The sequence below is a fragment of the Odocoileus virginianus genome, chromosome 7, assembly GCF_023699985.2.
Source record: "Odocoileus virginianus isolate 20LAN1187 ecotype Illinois chromosome 7, Ovbor_1.2, whole genome shotgun sequence".
Taxonomy (NCBI): Eukaryota; Metazoa; Chordata; class Mammalia; order Artiodactyla; family Cervidae; genus Odocoileus; species Odocoileus virginianus.
The window spans coordinates 21,393,513-21,412,807 of NC_069680.1; the positions used below are offsets into that span (position 1 = coordinate 21,393,513).

The 19,295-nt window shown below is 47.3% G+C and overlaps 1 protein-coding gene across 3 annotated transcripts in view; it reads left to right on the forward strand.

Moving 5' to 3' along the window:
- Window positions 1-3,019: 3,019 nt before the first annotated feature.
- GRK5 (G protein-coupled receptor kinase 5) overlaps window positions 3,020-19,295 on the forward strand; it is a 223,204-nt gene continuing 206,928 nt past the window's right edge. For all 3 annotated transcript variants that reach the window (XM_070470272.1, XM_070470273.1, XM_070470274.1), the window contains exon 1: window positions 3,020-3,286. In XM_070470272.1, coding sequence (XP_070326373.1) covers window positions 3,235-3,286 — 52 coding nt within the window. In that variant the 5' untranslated portion in view covers window positions 3,020-3,234. The remainder of the gene's footprint in view (window positions 3,287-19,295) is intronic.

Genomic DNA, 19,295 nt, shown 5'->3' on the forward strand with positions numbered 1-19,295 from the left:
GAGCTCTGACCAAGCAGCTTTTTATTCACACAATACAGGTGCTGACCGAAGAATGGGAAGTTTCCCTGTTTCTTTCACATTTCTGGCCCAGCTGATCCTGAGTAGATTGGGAAGTCAGTATTTGTCTATGGTGTATTCCCATCCCTCCCAAAATGGCCTGCTCTCCATTTGGATTTCCATTCTTGCTCTCTGCCAATGAGATTCTCAACTTACCTGTTGATATTTAATAGACTATGCTTCCTGAATCAAACCCATTTTTCAAGAGGACTATGAGTCTTTAATGCATTTAATGGGAAGGAATGAAGTTATAATGCTGGTGTTATGATCTGGAATGGAAACCTCCCCCCTCCCCGTAATCACTTAGCCAACTGCCTACTTTGCTTTCTTACAATACAGTTTAAGTTTACTCTGGGAGCCAAACAAAACAACTGCAACCCAGTTCAGTAGGCTGTTTGCCAGAAATTAAGTGCATAGACTCCGAAGCTGATTGCTAGGTTCAAATCTGTAGGTCTTCTTCGGCAGGTCTTCTGTAGGTTATCTTCTTATTAGTTGTATGACTTCGGGCAAGTTATAAAACATCTCCTAACCTGGTGACTTAATCTATAAAATGCAGCTCTGTTTTCTATCTCATCTGGATGTTGTGTTCAGTGAAATTAACCATGTAAAGTCTTTTGACGTGGGGTATCTTTTTTTGGTGGGTTCCAGCATTTTCCTGTGATGGTTGTTCAATAGCTAGTTGCGATTTTGGTGCTCTCGCAGGAGATGAGCGCACGTCCTTCTACTCTGCCATCTTGAACTGGAAGCAGGGAGCTCTTTAGTCGCTTTTGGCCGTCAAATAAGTCACATTTGGACTGGATCAGGCCTTAGGCTACCGGTAAGGGGCAAAATGCCTACTGCAGTTGGTGAGCTCTAGGTGGCGCTAGTGGTAAACAACCCGGCTGCCAGTTCAGAAGACTTGAGACTCGGGTTCCATACCCGGATGGGGAATGTCCCCTGGAGAAGGGCAGGGCAACCCACTCCAGTATCCTCGCCTGGAGAGTCCCATGGATAGTGGAGCCTGACGGTCTACATTAGGGTTCATAGGGTCGCAAACCTTCGGATATTACTGAAGCGACTTAGTACTCACGTGCACTAGATGCTCCCAGCTCTGATTCTCTGTCTCTTTAAGAGACTCTTTCATTCTAAGTTAGGGCTTTCATTTTAAGTAGGTGGCTATGTAGCCAAGACCAAGCCTGGGGCGCTTAGAATAGTAATGCCTAGAGTGGGAGATCCCTAAGAAATCATCTGCTCAGCTCCCTGCCTTTTGAAAGGCAAACTGTTATTCCCCTACTTCGCAGACAAGTGAGGTCCAGGGAGACCCACTGACCCAAATACAGACACTAGCGAGTGGTGATGATGGATACACTCCATCAGGAAACAAGACAATCCAGAGCTGTTAGAATCAGCGACCATCCTAGTTTCCAAGGCCTGAAAAGTCTATTAATTTCTTTATATTCTCCAATGCATAGTAATTGTTCTCCGTTTCTCTCTGCACCTCCCTGCCACTTCCTGGCAGCCCTGGCGGGTGGAAGGTTTCCTCTTTTTGGACCGAGAAGGCCCCGAGCCGGCTTCCGGACGGATATCCGGCCCGCGGGGTGCGCAAAAGGCAAAGACCTCACTGTTTTTTGGGGTCAGCCCGCCCCTCTCCCAGATCCGAGGCCACTTGTCGCAGACCCGGGGGTGTCCCACCGCCCATTTCCCCGGGGCGAGGCCTTCGGAGGCAGCAAGGAGGCGACGCTGAGCGCAGATCTGGGGTCCGGCGTTCTGAGCATACAGTGGGAAGGCACTAACAGCCCCAAGATAAAAAAGCCTGGACTTGGAAAACAAATGTCCAACACACACTTGGTGCTGTTAATTCACTCATGTTTCTGACCCTGGCGATTCCGTCTGCGTTTTTATTAATATGAATCAGTTTGGGTTGGAATGAAGACACTTGATTCGCGGCCCCGCGTGGTGGAAGGCAGGTTATTAGCAGAACCGGTCGGCATCCCACGCCGGGATCCCCGGAGTCGCAAACGGGTGTCCCGGGGCGCAGAGAGGGCTGGGGTTTGGATCCGTCGTCCGCGTGGCCCCGCCGCCGCGCTTCCACCCCGCGGCCGCCGAGGGGCGCTCAGGCTGCGCGGGTACCGATGCGGCCGCCAGCGCCGAGTCGCCGCCGACTCGCAGACCCCCTTCGCGCCCTCGGACGAGAAACAAAGTACCCCTTTGTCATCCACCGAGCGCGTGTGCGACGGCATCTCGGCCGGCCGCCGCGTGCGGGGCCCGCGGGCGCGCCTGGCCGCCTTTGGGCTGCAGCCCCCCCATCCCCCCCGCCCGCGTGGGCTTGGCGTTCCCCGGAGGAAGCCGGGCTGCAGGTCCGGCCGGCCTGACCTCCCTTCCACCCAGAGCACGCCAGGCGGGGGGCGGAGGGGATAGGTGGGGCGCAGAACCGGCACCGGCTCCTGCCGGACGCAGCGGTTCGCCCCGCTCTCGTCGTGGCCCATGCACTTCGTTTTCTGGGCTTTCGGCAGGGCGGGAAGCGGGCGAGCGGGAGCACCCCTCCTCCCCGGGCGTGGATGTGCAAGAACGGGCCCCAGGACTGGAGTGGGTGGGTAGGGGGGCTTCAGCTCCGCCGAGCCGCCTTTGACTCGCCAGCTGCACGCCCCCAACGCCTTCCCTCCGAAGGCACGTCCCGGGGCGGTTCTCGGATTCCCGCAGCCGCGCGCCAGTCCCGGCCCTAGCCCAGCGCGCGGGGCCGAACTACAAGTCCCAGCAGGCCCCGCGCTGCGAGGGCCGGAGCGGGAGGCGTGGCCCGGCCCAGCGCCTGCGCAGTGCGGCCGCCCCGAGCCTGCGAGTACCACACCCCCGGGACGGACAGAGGGGAGGCAGAAGCATCCGAAGCCTTAAAGCATCCGCGGGAGCCCGAGGGGAGGAGAATGGAGTGACAGAGCGGCGCGCAGGGTGGGGGGTGGGGGGGAAACTGTTGAGGGAGGGGGGGAGGGGGGACACAGAGGGAGGAAGAAGCGACGGCGGCGGCTCCTCTTTGCAGAGGTGGAAACTCCGAGGGATAAGAGCAAAGAATAATGCGGTAGGCTAGGCGGGCTGCTCGCTCCCGGCTCCGGCAAGCAGCGGCAGCAGCCCGAGCAGCAGCAGCGGCAGCACCGTCAGGCGCTGACAGCCCCGCCGGCCGGCTCCCTAGCTGACCGCCGACTGTCAATGGAGCTGGAAAACATCGTGGCCAACACGGTCTTGCTGAAAGCCAGGGAAGGTAAGAGGCAGTGCGGGTGCGTGCCTGGCGCCTTCGCCACGAGCCGGGGTACCGGGCGGGTGCGGGATGCCCGCAGTGAGTTTGGTCGGGAGCAGGGCACCTCGGAGAGTGCTCGGCAAACGCTTCACGGCTCCTGCCCTTGTGCTCCGGGAACCTGGACTTGGGCAGAGAAGGGGAAACGTCACGTCGAGGTTGCAAGGATTAGGATGCTAAGAAAGAGTCCCTAGTTTCCAGCTCTAACCTTACCATGCCGTGCCTTCTCGGCAGCTGTTGAAAGGTCAGTTGGAAAGGCATTCATTCAGGAAGAGATGGGCAAACATGCAAATCAAACAGCTTTTCCGAGTTGGCCCGGGATGGTTCTGTGAGTGAATTCGTGTGTGTGTGGGGGGTGGGGGGTGGGGGGGGGGGAGCGGTGGAGGGGCGCCGGCATAGTTGATATAGGTTATTGCTGGAAACCATCCGCTGGGAATGTTTCTTAGGGAAATCCCGTCGTTTGGAAGGAAGCCTTTTAAAGGCAAAGTAAGATGTTGAGGAATTAGCCTCTTCACATAATAAGAGGATGGCTGTGCAAATCATGTAGAAAAGAATTCATGATTTCAGGGGTGGTTTTTCCCCCCATTGAGGAGAGAGAGAGAGATAAGTGGATTTTTTTGGTTTGGGGCTTAATTAAGAAAAGAAAGGTAAGTGTGCCAGTGCTTAGATGTGTTTTGGATGCAAATCATTAGATTTTCTGCATTAGGTTGGCAGGAAATATCGTCTAAATGGAGTGGGTAAGAAGCTAAGTCGAGACTATAAACGCACTTTTTGACTCTTCCTTGAGACGAAAAGAGAGAGGGAGAGGGTGAGAGAGAAAGTGCCCCAGAAACTTAGATGCTTCCTAAAATGATTCCGTGCGGGTAAGCATACATATTTAGGAACACCTGGAATTTATGTAACATTTCTTTGCCAAGATTTGAGCTCTGGGTGCAGCCTTTTTATGAAAAGGGAAGTGGTTTTCCCTTTCATGGGAGGAGGCTTTATTTGACACCCAAGGTCGAAAGCAGTCTCGGTAAGGTCTTGACTTCAGAAGAGTACACGGCGAGCAGTCCACGAAAACACCCTATTTACTTCTTTATATTTTTCATTCACACACTTTGATGAATGAAGGAAGACTTGGCTGGCCAGCAGTTCATGTTTATCCAGCCGATTCCATCACCTTGTGGCACTGTACACGGTGTGTGAGTAGGTGATGTACAACTCAACAACTCATGTCGTAATTTCAGCTTCGCTTGACTCCAAAGCAGCAGCCTGGAAGGTTTGCTTCGGAAACTCCAGCCGAGTTGAAAATGTGCAGGTCTGTTCTTACCATTGCCCAGCTTTGGTGTGAACAGACTTTTAACAGAGGCTGTTCCTGGTGACTTCACTTTCTAAAGCCCGAGTATTTTCTTTTTTCCTAACCCAACATTTTTAGCAAATGGGGCCAAGAGGCTAGTGGGCTGTCTCCTGAACAGGGCAGTGAGTCCTGGAGGGGGAAAAAGCGGAGAAAACAGCCCCTGGCTCACAGCCTTTGCGGCCGCCACCTAGTGGTGGAATATGGCTGTACACCTGAGGGCTCGGGGGCTGGGAAAGTTTTCCCTCTCCATTCTGAAATTTTTTCCTGGGAAATCATTGGATGTGACGATACTGGAGGCTTTGCAAGTTTCACTGGTTTCTCCTGTTGCCCGGGGAATTCTGCTGCCTACATTTGCTCCTCTACACACTTATTTGCCTCGATCTTGCTTTTTTTTTTTTTTTTTCCTTAGCATTTGATTGCTTCTTTTAAAATGTTTTGCTTGGAGTGGGCAGAGTATTATTAATTTTCTCCCCCAGTTTGGTCTCCCCAGATTTTTTCACTGAAATGAATGCACCGCTTGGTAATTTTGTCTGTCAGGTTAACAAATTGGTTTTTTTAGAGCCTTGGAAAAGAGAGCTACAGTCTGGAGGCTTATATGGAATGACCGAATTACAGTGATTAAAACGTTCTCAAGATGTGCTTTTTACTTCCTTTTCCTTTTAAAGTCTTTTCAATTTCTCTTTGAGAGTTTGGTCATCATCTCAGGGTGAGAAAATAGCTCCTGCAATTCCTTTGAAATGGAGGGGGCCTTCCCAGTAAGAATACAGAGAAACTGACGCCTGAATGAGAAAAACTAATTACTTACATGGAAATTTCATTTTGAAATCTGCATTTCTCTTTTATGTCTAAAGAGAATCCATGATTTTAAGTGCTTCCGCTTTCTTCTCGCTGGGTCTTTATTAAAGATTTGAGCACATGTATTCTAATTACTGTAGAAGCTTTTAGAAATAAAAGCAATTTATTTTTCTCTTTTCAATTCTTACATGGTTGAAGTCATTCTTTTCAGTTAAATAATTCTCCTAGTAATCACATTACCCACATATTCAGAAATGAAAGTTCCAGTCAGTGTAATGAAAGATCTAACATAAAATTTGTAGTATCTCTAAAACTCTGAATTGTTTACAGTGTTTAAAACCACTTCTTCCTTGAAGATTCTTGTGAGTGGTTATAAATGAGAAATATGGTTGGTGAATGGGAAATTTAATTTAGTTCAGTTAACAAAATACATTGTAAACAATTTAAAATGCGGCTTTCAAGTAAAAGTCACATTTGTCCCAAACAATAGAGAAACAGGCCTTGAAGAAAGACAGACACACTTTGCAAATGCTATGAATTTGTAGTTGTCTATGTTGGTGGGTAATTTGGGGGCCTATCTCTTGTTATTATTATGCATTCTCAAAGGCAGATGCCTTCTAAATTCATTGTAACTTAAAAAATTCTTACCATAATAATACTTTTATAAAGTGGAAAAATGAGTATAGCAATAAGATAGAAAATCTGTAAGTGAATTAAAGTGGTTCACCATTAATAATTAGAAAACATTGGAAATAGCTTGTACCTTTGTGACTGTTTTTTGAAATAAGATGGAGATCTGGGTTCAAAATTATAAACCACCCAAATGTATTTTGTTCTGGACTCAAGAGAAAGCATCAACTTGATCACTCTTAGGAACTTTAGATTACTCTCCTAAAAAATGGGTGGTTAAAGGTGAAAAAAGAAAAGAAGTTGAGACTGAATTCATGCCAATTTATGGAAATGAGCTAAGTGATTAAGCATTTAATGAAAAGAAACCCAAGACTAATTCTATCTATTTACATTTCAGAATCTCAGAAAATTGGCAAGCACACTAGTGCTGAAATCATAGTAGTGAGAAAGAGTGTTTGCAGAGGGCCTTTTGTGTGTTTCCTTTTGATTTTATTGTTGCAGTAAAGGTTTTTGTGATTTTGTCATATTCTAGTGTTTTGTCTCACTTCTTTGAATGGAGGTGAGAAGAAATTTTGTAAGGTCCCAGCCTTCCTTTCTTCCCAGGGCAGTAGTAGCCATATTTGATCAATAAAGAGGACAGAGAAGGCGTATCGATCACATTTTCCTGAGCATGGTACTAGCAGGCATGACTACAGGAACTGAGAAGTCAGAAACGTCATGATTTTGCCCTTGGTCAGGATGTCGAAAATCAGAACGTGCAAGAACCTTTCACTCACAGATCTCTGTAAATTTGTTGGCCTGGATTTTCCCGATGATTAAGATTGGGGACCTGGAAACAGGTGACCGCAGAGGCTGGGAAGGGCAGGGGAGGGGAGGGGGTTTGCATGCAGCCAGCCTGCTGGGACAGACTCAGCATTCCACAGCAAGGCTGAAAGCCCTTCCCTCTTTTCCTTGCACCCCTAGTTCATGATGACAAAATTGAAATATCGTTATCAGAACACTGGAATGTCCCTGAAGCCCGCAGCCGTTTTAACTGCTATCGGCAGGCGTACTTAATCCACCCCCGTGGCTGCTTCTGCCCGAGAGCTTCTCTGCACAGAAGAGCTGCAGTTTTTGCATCCTGGGCGCCGGCAGCTCATCGTGTGTTAAAGCTGCTGGGCCTATTAAGTACAATGCCATCATTAAACAACACTGCCTTTTACTTTTTCTGAGTTTCTTTTCAGTACTGACAACTTGGATGTGGAGAAACCAAAAGCAAATGGTTTCAGAGGCCTTGCTTTCTTACAGAAAGCTTTCAAATGATGCTTTTAATTAATCTAGCTGCCGGTTTTTAAAACCATCAGATAAATGCCCTCAAGACTCTCATCTTTCAATAGCTTAGCTGCTTCTTGTCAGATTCTAAACTCCAGAAAGCTTGATTCTTCCACTCCCCAGACTAATCCTTGTTTGAATTATGTCTTCAGCAGCCATAACTCTTGTAGTGGCTTGCTAAATGATACCCTTTGGGTGTGGGCCGAAGACTTCAATAACATCCGAATTTCAGGAAAGAGCTCAGTGAAGGACCAAGTTGACCTTTACCAAGGGTCATTCAACCCAGACTTGGGAACTCACAGTCTTCTAATGAAATGGTTTCAGGACTTCGGTCAATACTTAAAGCTAACAATTTGTTGCCGGTATATTTGTGGCTCATGGTAAAGCATTATAATATCTTAACATTTTTGAAATAAACAAGTCTTATGGTTACAAAAAGATCTTACTACAATAGATCATACAATTTTAGGTGAAACTTGAGAAGATGATAGAAGGTGACTAAAAACAGGTGACACATAGGAAAGAAAAGGGAATTTCTTCAGTCTTACAACCCCTAGCCCCCACACCTTACTTCAAAATAGAATAGTGAAGATAAAGAGTTTTAAGATGTGATTTTTAAATGATTAAAAATAGATTATGTGGGCTTAAGTAATAGGAATGATTTTTACTTTGAAACACATGCTGTTACATTTCAGTGGAAAATTTTATTTTAAAATATCCTAAATATCGAAAAGATTTTAATCCATAAAGCTTCTTAAAATTTTATCTTTTGGGGATAAAGAAATATTGTTGCACTTAATACCATCCAGACAGTGGGGGAAGCACCCCATTTGGTATAAATCGTGCCTTTTTTTTAAAGCACAAATTCTTTATTATCATCAAATATTCGAACAGTTATTCATGTTACCTTTTAAAGAGAAAGCAGTTCTGTCCTGTCTAGACTTTGCCCCCTCCCCCAGTTTCTTGTTATGTGAAAACCATTTTTACATTGTCTTTTGAAATTCTTAAAAGGCTCAAATCATTCATTCATTCATTCAGCATTTGATTGTTGAAGGACCCCATGAGAGGTGACATTTTGGATGTTAGCCTTGGAGAGGCGCAGCTGGAGGTGGGTAAAGAGATGGAATTGAACATCATCATTAACTTCTTAGGCTTTTAAACTAATAGATCTGAGTAGAACCTGATTTTTCCTCCAAGGAGCTGAAGCTGATTGTGGTATAACCTGCTTAGCTGGAAACTCTGTTGACTCTGCTATGCCTAGAACTTGGACACTAGCCTCCGGGACCAAAACATGATTTTTTTTTTTTTCCAAAACATGATTTAAGGATAACTCAGAGGTCATATTTGAGGGATAGGCTGGAATCTGGAAGACAACTGCTGATTTTCCAAGGCTGGTGTTTTATGAAGGCCAGTTCCTACAAATGGAAACCACTTAAAACAGTTGCAAGAGAGGTCCCTTTGGTTGGGGAATGAGAAGATCCAAGAAGAAACTGGTGTAGAGAGGTGTCTTCCAGGAAACACCTTGGTGGTCTTCCTAGGGCAGCAGCCTGGGCGGAACCGATGGGCTGCCTTCCTTTCTGGACTTTTCTTGGGATTTCTTGGGTTTGAGCACGTCCCCTGGTACAGCCTGTCACCTGGAATGACCTGAAAATGTTCAAGTGTCTGTCTAGTCCTCTGAAGATGCGCACTCCAACATGGTAGCTACTAGCTGCATGTGGCTGTTTATATTTAAATTAATTAAAGTGAGGGACTTCCCTGGTGGCCCAGTGGGTAAGACTCGGAGCTTCCAATGCAGGGGGCCCCCGGTTCTATTCTTGGTCTGGGAACTCGATCCTATGTGCCAAAACTAAAGGGCCCAAGTGCTGCAACTAAGACCTGGTGTGCCAAATATTTGGTATGCCAAATATTTTAAAAAATTAATTAAAGTGAAGTTTTCCATTCCATAAGCATGCCAGCCACGTTTCAAGTGCTTAGCAGCCACAAGGGGCCAGTGGCTACCCTGCAGGATGGTGCAGAAGTGGAGCACCCCGGCTCTGCAGAAAGCTCCTTGGACGGAACTTCTAGGGTTCTACACACACTGAGTTAAATGAAGGTGAGAACCTCATAACTTCTGACATGAAAATTGGGAGAAGGTAAGAGAGGGGGCAGGGGGAAGGAGGCGAGAAACAGAGGGAGGACTGGGGGGCAGGGGGCTGGGGGATTGGAGATTAGGACTGAGTCCTAATCAGAGAAAAACACAGTTCAAAGACAATCATAAATATTGGTGGTAGTAATAAGCCACTCATATTTCTCACCTCCCCCTCCTTTTTTCCATATCTTTTTGGGAAATTGGCCTCGATTGAGCAACTGACTGTCCCGATTCAAATTAAGTGTGTGTTATAGGCTTCCCAGGTGGCGCTAGGGGTAAAGAACCTGCTTGCCAATTCAGGAGACTTATATAAGAGTTTTGGGTTCGATCCCTGGGTTGGGAAGTTCCCCTGGAGGAGGGCATGGCAACCCACTCCAGTATTCTTGCCTGGAGAATCCCTGTGGACAGAGGAGCCTGGCGGGCTACAGTCCATAGACTCACACATAGTTGGACACGACTGAAGTGACTTAGCTTGCATGCAGATACACACAGGGCCCCATGTTTCTTCTAGAAACTCCTGAGGTGAGGATATTTTAAAATAATTTTATTAATTAAAAAAAAAAGTGTGTACAGTAAATCCACAGAACGAAGGAAAAAAAAATCTTTCTATTTACTTCAAAAAAGGTGGTCTAAAATGAGCAAGACGATTTCTTTTGAACAGGACAGATTGCAAGAAGATCATGGAGAAAGATGTCAAAAACATACTGTTCTTGCATCCACTTTAAAATAATTTCTCCTTAAAAACTTCTCCTGTGAGATTCGAAACATTTTAAGGACAACACTGTTAGAACACACTTAGAAAGCAGCATGATTATTTGAAACAATAAAACAGCTTGCTGCTGTTCTTGGGGTCAGAAGCAAAGAATAGCTATCTGAAGTTGTGCCAAGGAGTCAACTGGTAACCTCCTCCTGACAGAAGTCAGTAATAAATTAAGCTAATTTCCACCGGTCCTGTTTTGTGTCTAGAAATCTGTAGCCTGTGGAGTATCAGTTTTTTTTTTTTTTTTTTTAAGGCAATGATGAAATAAACCTCAAAGGACAACTTCTGGGACCTGTGCAGAAAGTAAAAGAAACAGTATCTGAGATAAGCAGATAGGAACATTCCTGGGTTGGGAAGCAGCCGCAGAGGCCCACAGGGTGGCCAGGATCTGGGCTGCCCCAAGGCTTCTCAGCGGGTTTCCTCATCTGTTCTCCACTTTCCAGAATAGAATCACCTCTGCTTATCACATGGGGAAAGTGAGATGGAAGAAAGGGACTTGCTTGTCCAAGGTTACTTGAAATGTGGACTTTTCTGGAGAAGCCTTCCAAAATCCTTTAACATTCCCAAAGAAATCTTTCCCTTCTCTTATAATCACATTAACATGAGCCCCAAACTCCCACAGAAACCAAAACCCCCCAAACCAAACCCATTTCTCAGGGCGTATGGTTTCTAAATGTAAATGCTCTGAGGTTGCCATTGTGGGTTTGAAAGAGTCTCTAACAGATTTCTTGGGGAAAGGGGAAAAAAAAAATGGGAATCTAACTGCTCTCCAAGACCCTGATTTCAGCCAAATTGAGAGCAATTGGAGGATGTAATTCCTATTAGGCTGTGAATGACTGCCATAAGGTGAGTCCTCGCAGTCAGCGTTTCCATTTTAAAAGTAGAACTGTTGGGACTTCCCCAGTGGTCCAGCAGTTAAGACTCCATGCTCCCAAGGGAGGGAGCCTGAGTTTGATCCCTGGTCCAGGAAGATTCCAGATGCTTCAGGGCAACTAAGTCCGCCTGCCACAACTACTGAGCCGGTGCGCTGCAACTGGAAAGATCCTGCTGGTGGCAATGAAAATCCCACCTGCCACGACTGATAAATAAATAAATAAATACAGCCAAATAAATACATAAATAAAAGCGATGATTTAAAGAAGCAAAAAATAGAACTCTTTATCAACGCAAATGAATCTGTGATTGACGGGGGGTGGGGACGGGGAGGGGGCAAATAACGTACATGCCCGTGCGCACGCGCACACGTGGCTGCGATTCTTTCTGAAGCCGCCTCACCTGTGTTCTACCCGCCTTCCCCACATCCTCATGCATACCTGCACACCCGAAGAGCAAGGCCAGTCAGCCTCTTGGCATTCTTTTCCTGGCAGGGCTTGGGGAGAATCTTGAGTAGCCAAAGAATTGCCCCCGAGGGACAGGAGCTTAAAGGAGATGCACGGTAGCCACACGGCAGGCCTCTCCTTGGCAGGGCCAGGTGTGAGCACCTGGCGCGAGCAGGTCACGTCCGCCCCGGGCCCCGTTTCCTTCGGTGCCTGCTGCCCCCCGGGAGATCCTTGTCCCCAAGCACCTCTGTCCGATGGTGGCACCTTAGGTATATGCTCTCCTGCTATTGCCAAGTCGCTTCAGTCGCGTCTGACTCTGTGCGACCCATAGACGGCAGCCCACCAGGCTCCTCTGTCCCTGGGATTCTCCAGGCAAGAATACTGGAGTGGGTTGCCATTTCCTTCTCCAGGTATAGGCTCAGAACTTTGCAGCTCTCTTTACTAATAAAAGTGTAAAAAAAAAAAAAAAGGTAGGGGGACTTCCCTGGTGGTCCAGTGGCTAGAATGCTGCACTCCCACTGCTGGGGGGCGCAGGTTTGATCCCTGGTCAGGGAACTAGAGCACAGGTGTCTCTACTAAAGAGGTCAGGTACTACAACTAAACACTGGGCGCAGCCAAATAAATAAATGTTAAAAAGAGGAAAAAGTAGGGGGCGGGGAAGGGGGAGGGGGGAACCTACTGGAGTGATTTCCCTGCCACATCGCGGGGCACACCCCTTCTCCCTCCCAAAGAGAGTGTGTGAAGCAGTCTTTTTCCCCCAGAAAAGCGCTCTCAGGGTTAACCTTTTAGATGTTACAGGGGTATTTGCGTTTAGGAACCAGAACATGTGTGTGCGCATGCGTTTTGCATTAATTTAGCAACTTTTCAAAGCTCTTTGGGAGCTGAGAGTGGGGGGTTGCTGTCTTGATGGAGAGGAGACAGCGGGATGTCACCAGCCCCCTAATGAGGGGACAGGAAGTCAAGCCTTTGATCTGCTCCTGCAGAGAAGGTGAAGCTCTGAACTTAACCACTACAGGAAAGGAAGTGGGGGGTGAAGGATAGTGATTCAGCTACAGGGTAGAGAAAACCCAGCCAGTGTAATTGGTCTGCATATCTGATAAAAGGCCTTATGAAACCTCATTTCAAATGGAATTCCATCTTGGCACGGGTCTTAGCACCACTTGTGAAATGGAAACAAGCTGGAGAAGGTCAACAAACGGGCCATGGAAAACAGCTCTCCCACAGCTTGCGCAGGAACGCGCTCTGCTCCATCTTAACCTCCTCTGTTCAGACACTCGGGAAGAGCTCCTTGGGATGCTTGGATAACATCCCCTGAGAAGGAACCCCAAGCTCTAGAAAAGTAGGGGTTTTTTGTTGTTTAGTCGCCAAGTCATGTCCGACTCTTGAGACCCCATGGACTGTATGTGGCCCACCAAGCCCTTCTGTCCATAGGATTTCCCAGGCAAGAATACTGGAGTGCGTTGCCATTTCCTCCTCCAGGGGATCTTCCTCACCCAGGGATTGAACCTGTGTCTCCTGCATTGCAGGTGGATTCTTTACCACTGAGCCACTGGGGAAGCCCAAAATAGGGAGTCGGGTGCAGACAGAGAATTGGGCTACAGGTGCAACTGGGCTACAGAATGCAAAGATGTCTCAAGATCCCATTTTTCTCAAGCTGAGGGCTGTTGTGAGTTGATGCCACCAAGCCTACAGTCACAGATTAAGGAGGCTGTCAGTCAGATGAGTGTGTGCCTGCATCATAGGTGTTCAGCTAACCTTGATCTGGGAATGATTGATTGATGCTGTGTTTGTTATGTGGAGGAGGGGAAGAGCCAAGAAAATAAGGTCCTCAAGAAGTAGCCTTGGGGGACTTCCCTGGTGGGCCAGTGGTTAAGACTCTTGAGTTCTCAGTGCAGGGGCCATCCCATCTCCCATGCTGCAACCAAATAACCCTCTTGTCGCAAGTAAAATAAGATCATGCATGCTGCAGCAAAGAAGGAAAAACCTCAGTGCTGCCGCTAAGACCTGGTGCAGCCACATAAATAAATATTAAAAAAAGAAAGACGTTCCCTTCATGTCACAGTAGATGGCAAATTAGGAGATGATTCAACATGGTTAAGAAAGATTAACTAAAGGTATAGGGCAAATTGGAAAATGTTTTCCAAATGTTTGTCTTCACTGTGAAAAATGTCTGGCAGACTTCCCCACCCCCACCCCCAAGTTGAAAGTGGCTTTACTTGTTTTGGAAGAAATAAATATTTGCATTAGTCCAAACATTTGGGGCAAACAGTTCGCCCCAATTCTGAAGGCTTTGTGTGGGTCGAAGATGTTTCACGCTGATAGCACTCATACCTTTTTTGGCTAAATTGGAGGTAGCTTAGGACACGATCCTCACATGCTTTTCGCATCACTGCTAGAACAACGCTGAGCAAATGGAAAGAAAATAGGAAGCCAAACATTGCTCCTTCCAGACCCCGGGATGGCTGATGACCGACCTGGCATTTGAAGGATAGAATCGTTATAGAAAAATGGCCTCTTTGCTCAGGGACAAAGAGGCTGGATCCAATTAAGACAAGGAAAATGTATGTTCACTGAGAGAAAAAAATGTCCAAACAGTCAATCCTGTAATCCTCTCTGGAGAGGAAGGGGCCTGACGATGGGGCTTTATGGACAATGCCAAACCCTGTGCTATATAATAATTAGTAACCATTGCTTATTTTGCCACACACTCGTTCCCCAAACCACTAACCATTGCCTGGGGTGGAATGCACCAGGCCTAGATATTTGCCCCAGATGTCTTCCCATCAGTAGTATCCAATTAGAAGGTTTTTTTAAATTAAAGCTTAATTTCTTATAACATAGAGCAGGATGCAAATTAAAGGAGGACAAACCTGATTTCCTTGATGTTTCCACGGGTGACTAAGGTAAGGGCTGGTCTTCTGGTTCCCTTCAGTTTACTATCAGGTGGCTAACTTTTATATCCTAGTGCCTGGCACTGTCGCTAGTCTTTTTGGGCAGCTTACAAATGTTTCAGGAATGCCTGTGAGGGGGTCGAGCATTTGGGAGGCCTAATCAGAGAAGTGGACTTATGTCTGCTTATAATTTCATTCTCCCATGGTGGGCCTCTGTGTTCTAATTGTCTGCCCTAAGCAGAGAGCTTGGGGGAAATCCCTGCAAGCAGAATTCCCAGTGGAGAAACCCTACGTTGGTTTCTGCTTCTTCCCCAGTGTCATAAATTTAATATTTAGTTAAGTCCCACTGTGTGTGGGGTCCCATGCTAGGCTCTGAACGGAGGACAGGAAACAATGGCATTTCCATTTCTTTCTTTTTAAGTAAAGGTAGTTTTATTTTAATTTTATTTATCTTTTTGGCCACACTGCATGACTTTGGGACTAGTTTCCCGACCAGGGATCGAACCAGCGCCCTCAGCAGTGAAAGCGTGGAGTCTTAACCACTGGACCACCAGGGACTTCCCCCCTTCTTTCTAATGGAATCATTTAGGAATTATACAATCCTTCGTACCCATGGTTTCATTTACTCTTTACAGTCCTGTGAGGTATGTTCTATCTCTCCCTGTATTATAGATGAAGAATCAAAAGGCTCAGAGAGGTACATGCCTTTTCCTGGTGCATTCTGCTAGTTCCACAGCCCCGACCCAGTGTAAAACCCAGTCTCCACTTTGATAGTCTTTCTGCTCCATCACAGCCGCTGCCCTCAATAATCTTACCCGCTGATAGGAGCATCAGTACTAACGTGTATGTAAAATAATCAGTGTGGCCCTGTGACTCATGGTTCAGTATGAATCATTCTACCTAATTTGAAGGCTTTCAAACGTTTGCACAGACAACGTATGCTGTGCGTGTGTGTGCTCAGTCGCACCCTCGTCTCTGACTCTTTGCGACCCCATGGGCTGTACTCCGCCAGGCTCCTCTGTCCATGGAATCTTCCAGGCAAGGATACTGGAGCAGGTTGCCATTTCCTACTCCAGGGGATCTTCCCGACTCGGGGATGGAACCCGTGTCTCCTGCCTTGCAGCTGGGTTCTTTACCAGTGAGCCGCCTGGGAAGCTCCTGCACAGACAAAGTAGTTGCTTACTAAAGAAAATGCAAAGGACAATGCAAAACATCAAGAAGGAAGTAAAAATCTCCCTCCTCCCATGTGCCCCTGCCACCTGTCCCACCCCTCAGAGATGGTTACTGTCAGCATTCTGGTGGACATTTTCCCCGATCTCTATGTATACGCACGTATGAACATACAGATGTGTTTGACACCGATGGGATCTTAGTATACACATGCTTCTGCAGCTGTTCTCGGTCAACAGTAAGTTGTAGTGCCGTCCCATATCTGTGTTTATAGTTTCCCATGGGATGGAGGGGTGTAAGGAAAAATTGTGAAAGACTCTGGAAACGGAGTGTTGTTTCAATGGAACGCTGGGTGTTTTTCTAACAGATACTTAGGGGTTATCTGTTTGTAAACAGGTCTGTGTCTTTGACTGTTTTGGAGTAGTTTGAATGATGTATTTAACCAAGACATTTACCATAAAGGCATTGGAGAAGACCCTGATGCTGGGAAAGATTGTGGACAGGAGGAGAAGGGGACGACAGAGGATGGGATGGTTAGATGGCATCACTGCCTCAATGGATATGAGTCTGAGCAAACTCCAGGAGATAGTGAAGGACAGGGAAGCCTGGCATGCTGCAGCCCATGGAGTCCAAAGAGTTGGACACGACTTAGCGACTGAACAACAAACAATTTAAGTTTTCCAATTTTTCAATATATTGTAAACAGTGTGGGACTATTCTACTCATTGGATAACATTATATGCTTAAACACGTAGTTGCCTACACGCCCCCCACCCCCAACATGGTGGTATCTGTCTAATAAGGTCTCCCACCACCCCGTTCTTCACCCCCCACTTTGGGAAGAACAGTGATAATTTCTGAAATGGAGTTAAGTGACCCTCGGGATGTACAGAGCACATTTTCTTATGAGGAAGAAACATGATACACATGAGGACACGTGTTGCAACATTTTTGAAACCTTTAGGATTTAACACCCCCATGTGAATGTTCAGTCATGTTTTCTATGGTATTCAAAGCCTCAGTTAGGGAAATAAGTTCGGGCAAGACTGACTTGGCAACAACTTTGTAATTGCTCTTGGGTTTTGCATGTGTGAATCAGCAGGAAACACAGGCTCAGATAAGGGCCCATAATTCTTTTTGTCTTTTTTTCTTGGCCTCACTGCGAGGCTTGTGGGATCTTAGTACCCCAACCAGGGATCAAACCCGGGGGCCCCTGGCAGTGGAATTGAGGACTCCTAACCACTGGTCTGCCAGGCAATTCTCATGTATTTCTCTCTTTTGCTCATCACCACCAGCCAGACTTGGCAGCCATTATTATTGTTATCTCAGGTTGAGAAAAAGCAAGCTCAGAGAGGTGATATGATTTTCCAAAGTCACACAGCAAGGACCCACTTCTCTCCATTCCTCCTCTGGTGCTAACTCACTGCATCTTTCCCCAGCTTTAAGGACTTCCATGTTTGTTGAATGTTGAGTAACTCTAGGGAGGCATCTGAACTTGGGGTTCAGAGTCTGTTGTTCAGAGGAAGTAGATTTATAACTGTATTATGGAGAGGGGGGCACCATTTCCTAATTCTTTCAAAGGGGCTGCTGTTGGTTCCACATAATGTCCTTTGCCTCCTGTCACTGAGCGGGCTGGGCTGTCTCCTCTGTGGACTCCTGCAGGTTCTTCCATCCGAAACTGCTTTGACTGCCAGTTTGCATGTGATTTACCTGGGTGAGGGTTCTGTGGGTCCCACCTTGAGACTCCAGAGCGCAAATGAAAACAGTACAATAGAGAACAAGTCCTGGCCCTGCCCGCCCTAGTCTATCTCCTTCTGAGATAAGCTTGGCTCCAGAGCAAAGTCCAAGGTCTCGGGTCCTCAGTATTTTCGTAGCAGTTGGCGGAGAGAGTGGCCTTTTCTTCCGGGAAGCATTTGCGGAGGTTTTGGCTGGGGGCTCACCGTGCCTAGAAGCCGCAGGGGAAGGAGAAAGGCTGTCCCTTAATTGGAGGATGTCCTCACAGGGCCCTGGGCTCCCTGTCATCTGCAGGAAGGAGCTCCACCACCAGAGCCCGCTCCTCCCTTCCCCAGAGGAAGGGCCTCAGGACCAAAGGAAGCCCCGTGGGCACCCAGGGCAGGGCCAGCGTGGAAGCAGCCTTCAGAGCGGGACCCGAGGGTGCTCCTCTGCGGCGGTTGGGGTCTGATACTGATTCCCAGGCGGCATGAAGTCCCCAGGGCCACTCAGGGCTGCGAAGGACCACAACATGGGCGGCTTCGAACCGCAGAAGTTTATTGTCTCACAGTTCTGGAGGCCAAAATCAAGTTGTGGGCAGGCCACGCGCCCTCAGAAGGTGCTGGGGAAAGAGATTCTGGTACCCTCCAGCATTCCTTCGCTTGCAGATGGCGGTCTTCCTCTGACTGTGTCTCTCCAGGCGGTTTTCTCTCTGTACTTGTCTGTCTCTGGGTCCAAACTTCTCCCTTCTATAAGGACAGCAGCCTTACTTTTTTTTTTTTAACACACTGATTATTTTTTTAATTAATTTTTATTGACATCAGTCTGACTAGATTGAGGGCCACCCTAGTGACCTCATTTTCACTTAATTACCTCTATAAAGACCCTGTTTCCAAAAGGGTCACATTCTGAAGGTTATGGCTTCCATATATGTTTTTTGGGGGGGCACGGGGGAGCAGACACAGTGCAACCCATAACATCAAGTCCTGCCCACGATATTCTGAATCAGAAGCTCATGGGAAGCACCTGAGAAGCTGTAATTTAGAAACTCCTGAGGATCAGCCAAGTGTGAGGACCACCACTCTGATGGGCCTTAGAGCCTGTAATACAAAGTGAAGTAAGTCAGAAAGAGAAAACAGATATCGTCTATTAATGCACGTATGTGGAATCCAGAGAAAGGGTACAGATGAACCTAGTTCCAGGGCAGGAATAGCGACCAGACAGGGAGAAGAGGTGTAGACACTGGCAGGGAAGGGGAGGGTGGGATGAATTGGGAGACTGGGATTGAGATAGATACAGTATCATGTGTAAAATTCAGAGCAGTGAAGCGCAGGAAGCTCAGCTCAGTGCTCTGTGATGACCTAGAGGGGTGGGGTGGGAGGGGCGTCCAGGAGGGAGGGGATCTAAGTATACATATGGCTGATCCACTCAGTTGTTTGGCAGAGACTAACATAACAATGTAAGCAATTATACGCCAATAAAAAATAATTTAAAAATTAAAGTTTTCTCACTCTCTTTGGAGATGATCTTGGAGACTCAGCTCCAACCTGGCTCCCTAGATAGGACCCTCTGCTGCTTCCCTTGCAGTAGGTTTCTCCCCTCTGCTCACGTCTTTTAGTGTTGGGGCACTCGTGCCCTCTGTCAAGCTGGATTTTAAATATCTATATATTAGGTAGGCTTTTTGCTTCACCCACTGAACAGCAAACTCCTTGAGAGCAGGGACGACGGATTTTTCTCTCCTTGTATCTCCCTGGCCTCACCAAATGTTAATGGCAAGCTGAAGTCTGCGGTTCAAGCCCAGAAATGCCTGGTGCAGCGCTGACCCACCAAGTCCTGGTTCTGCTTTGGCAGCATTGGTTAATAGAATCAGTGGGCTGCCCTGCTGAGCGGGCCCTTCTGATGCTGAAACACAGCTGGGATGCC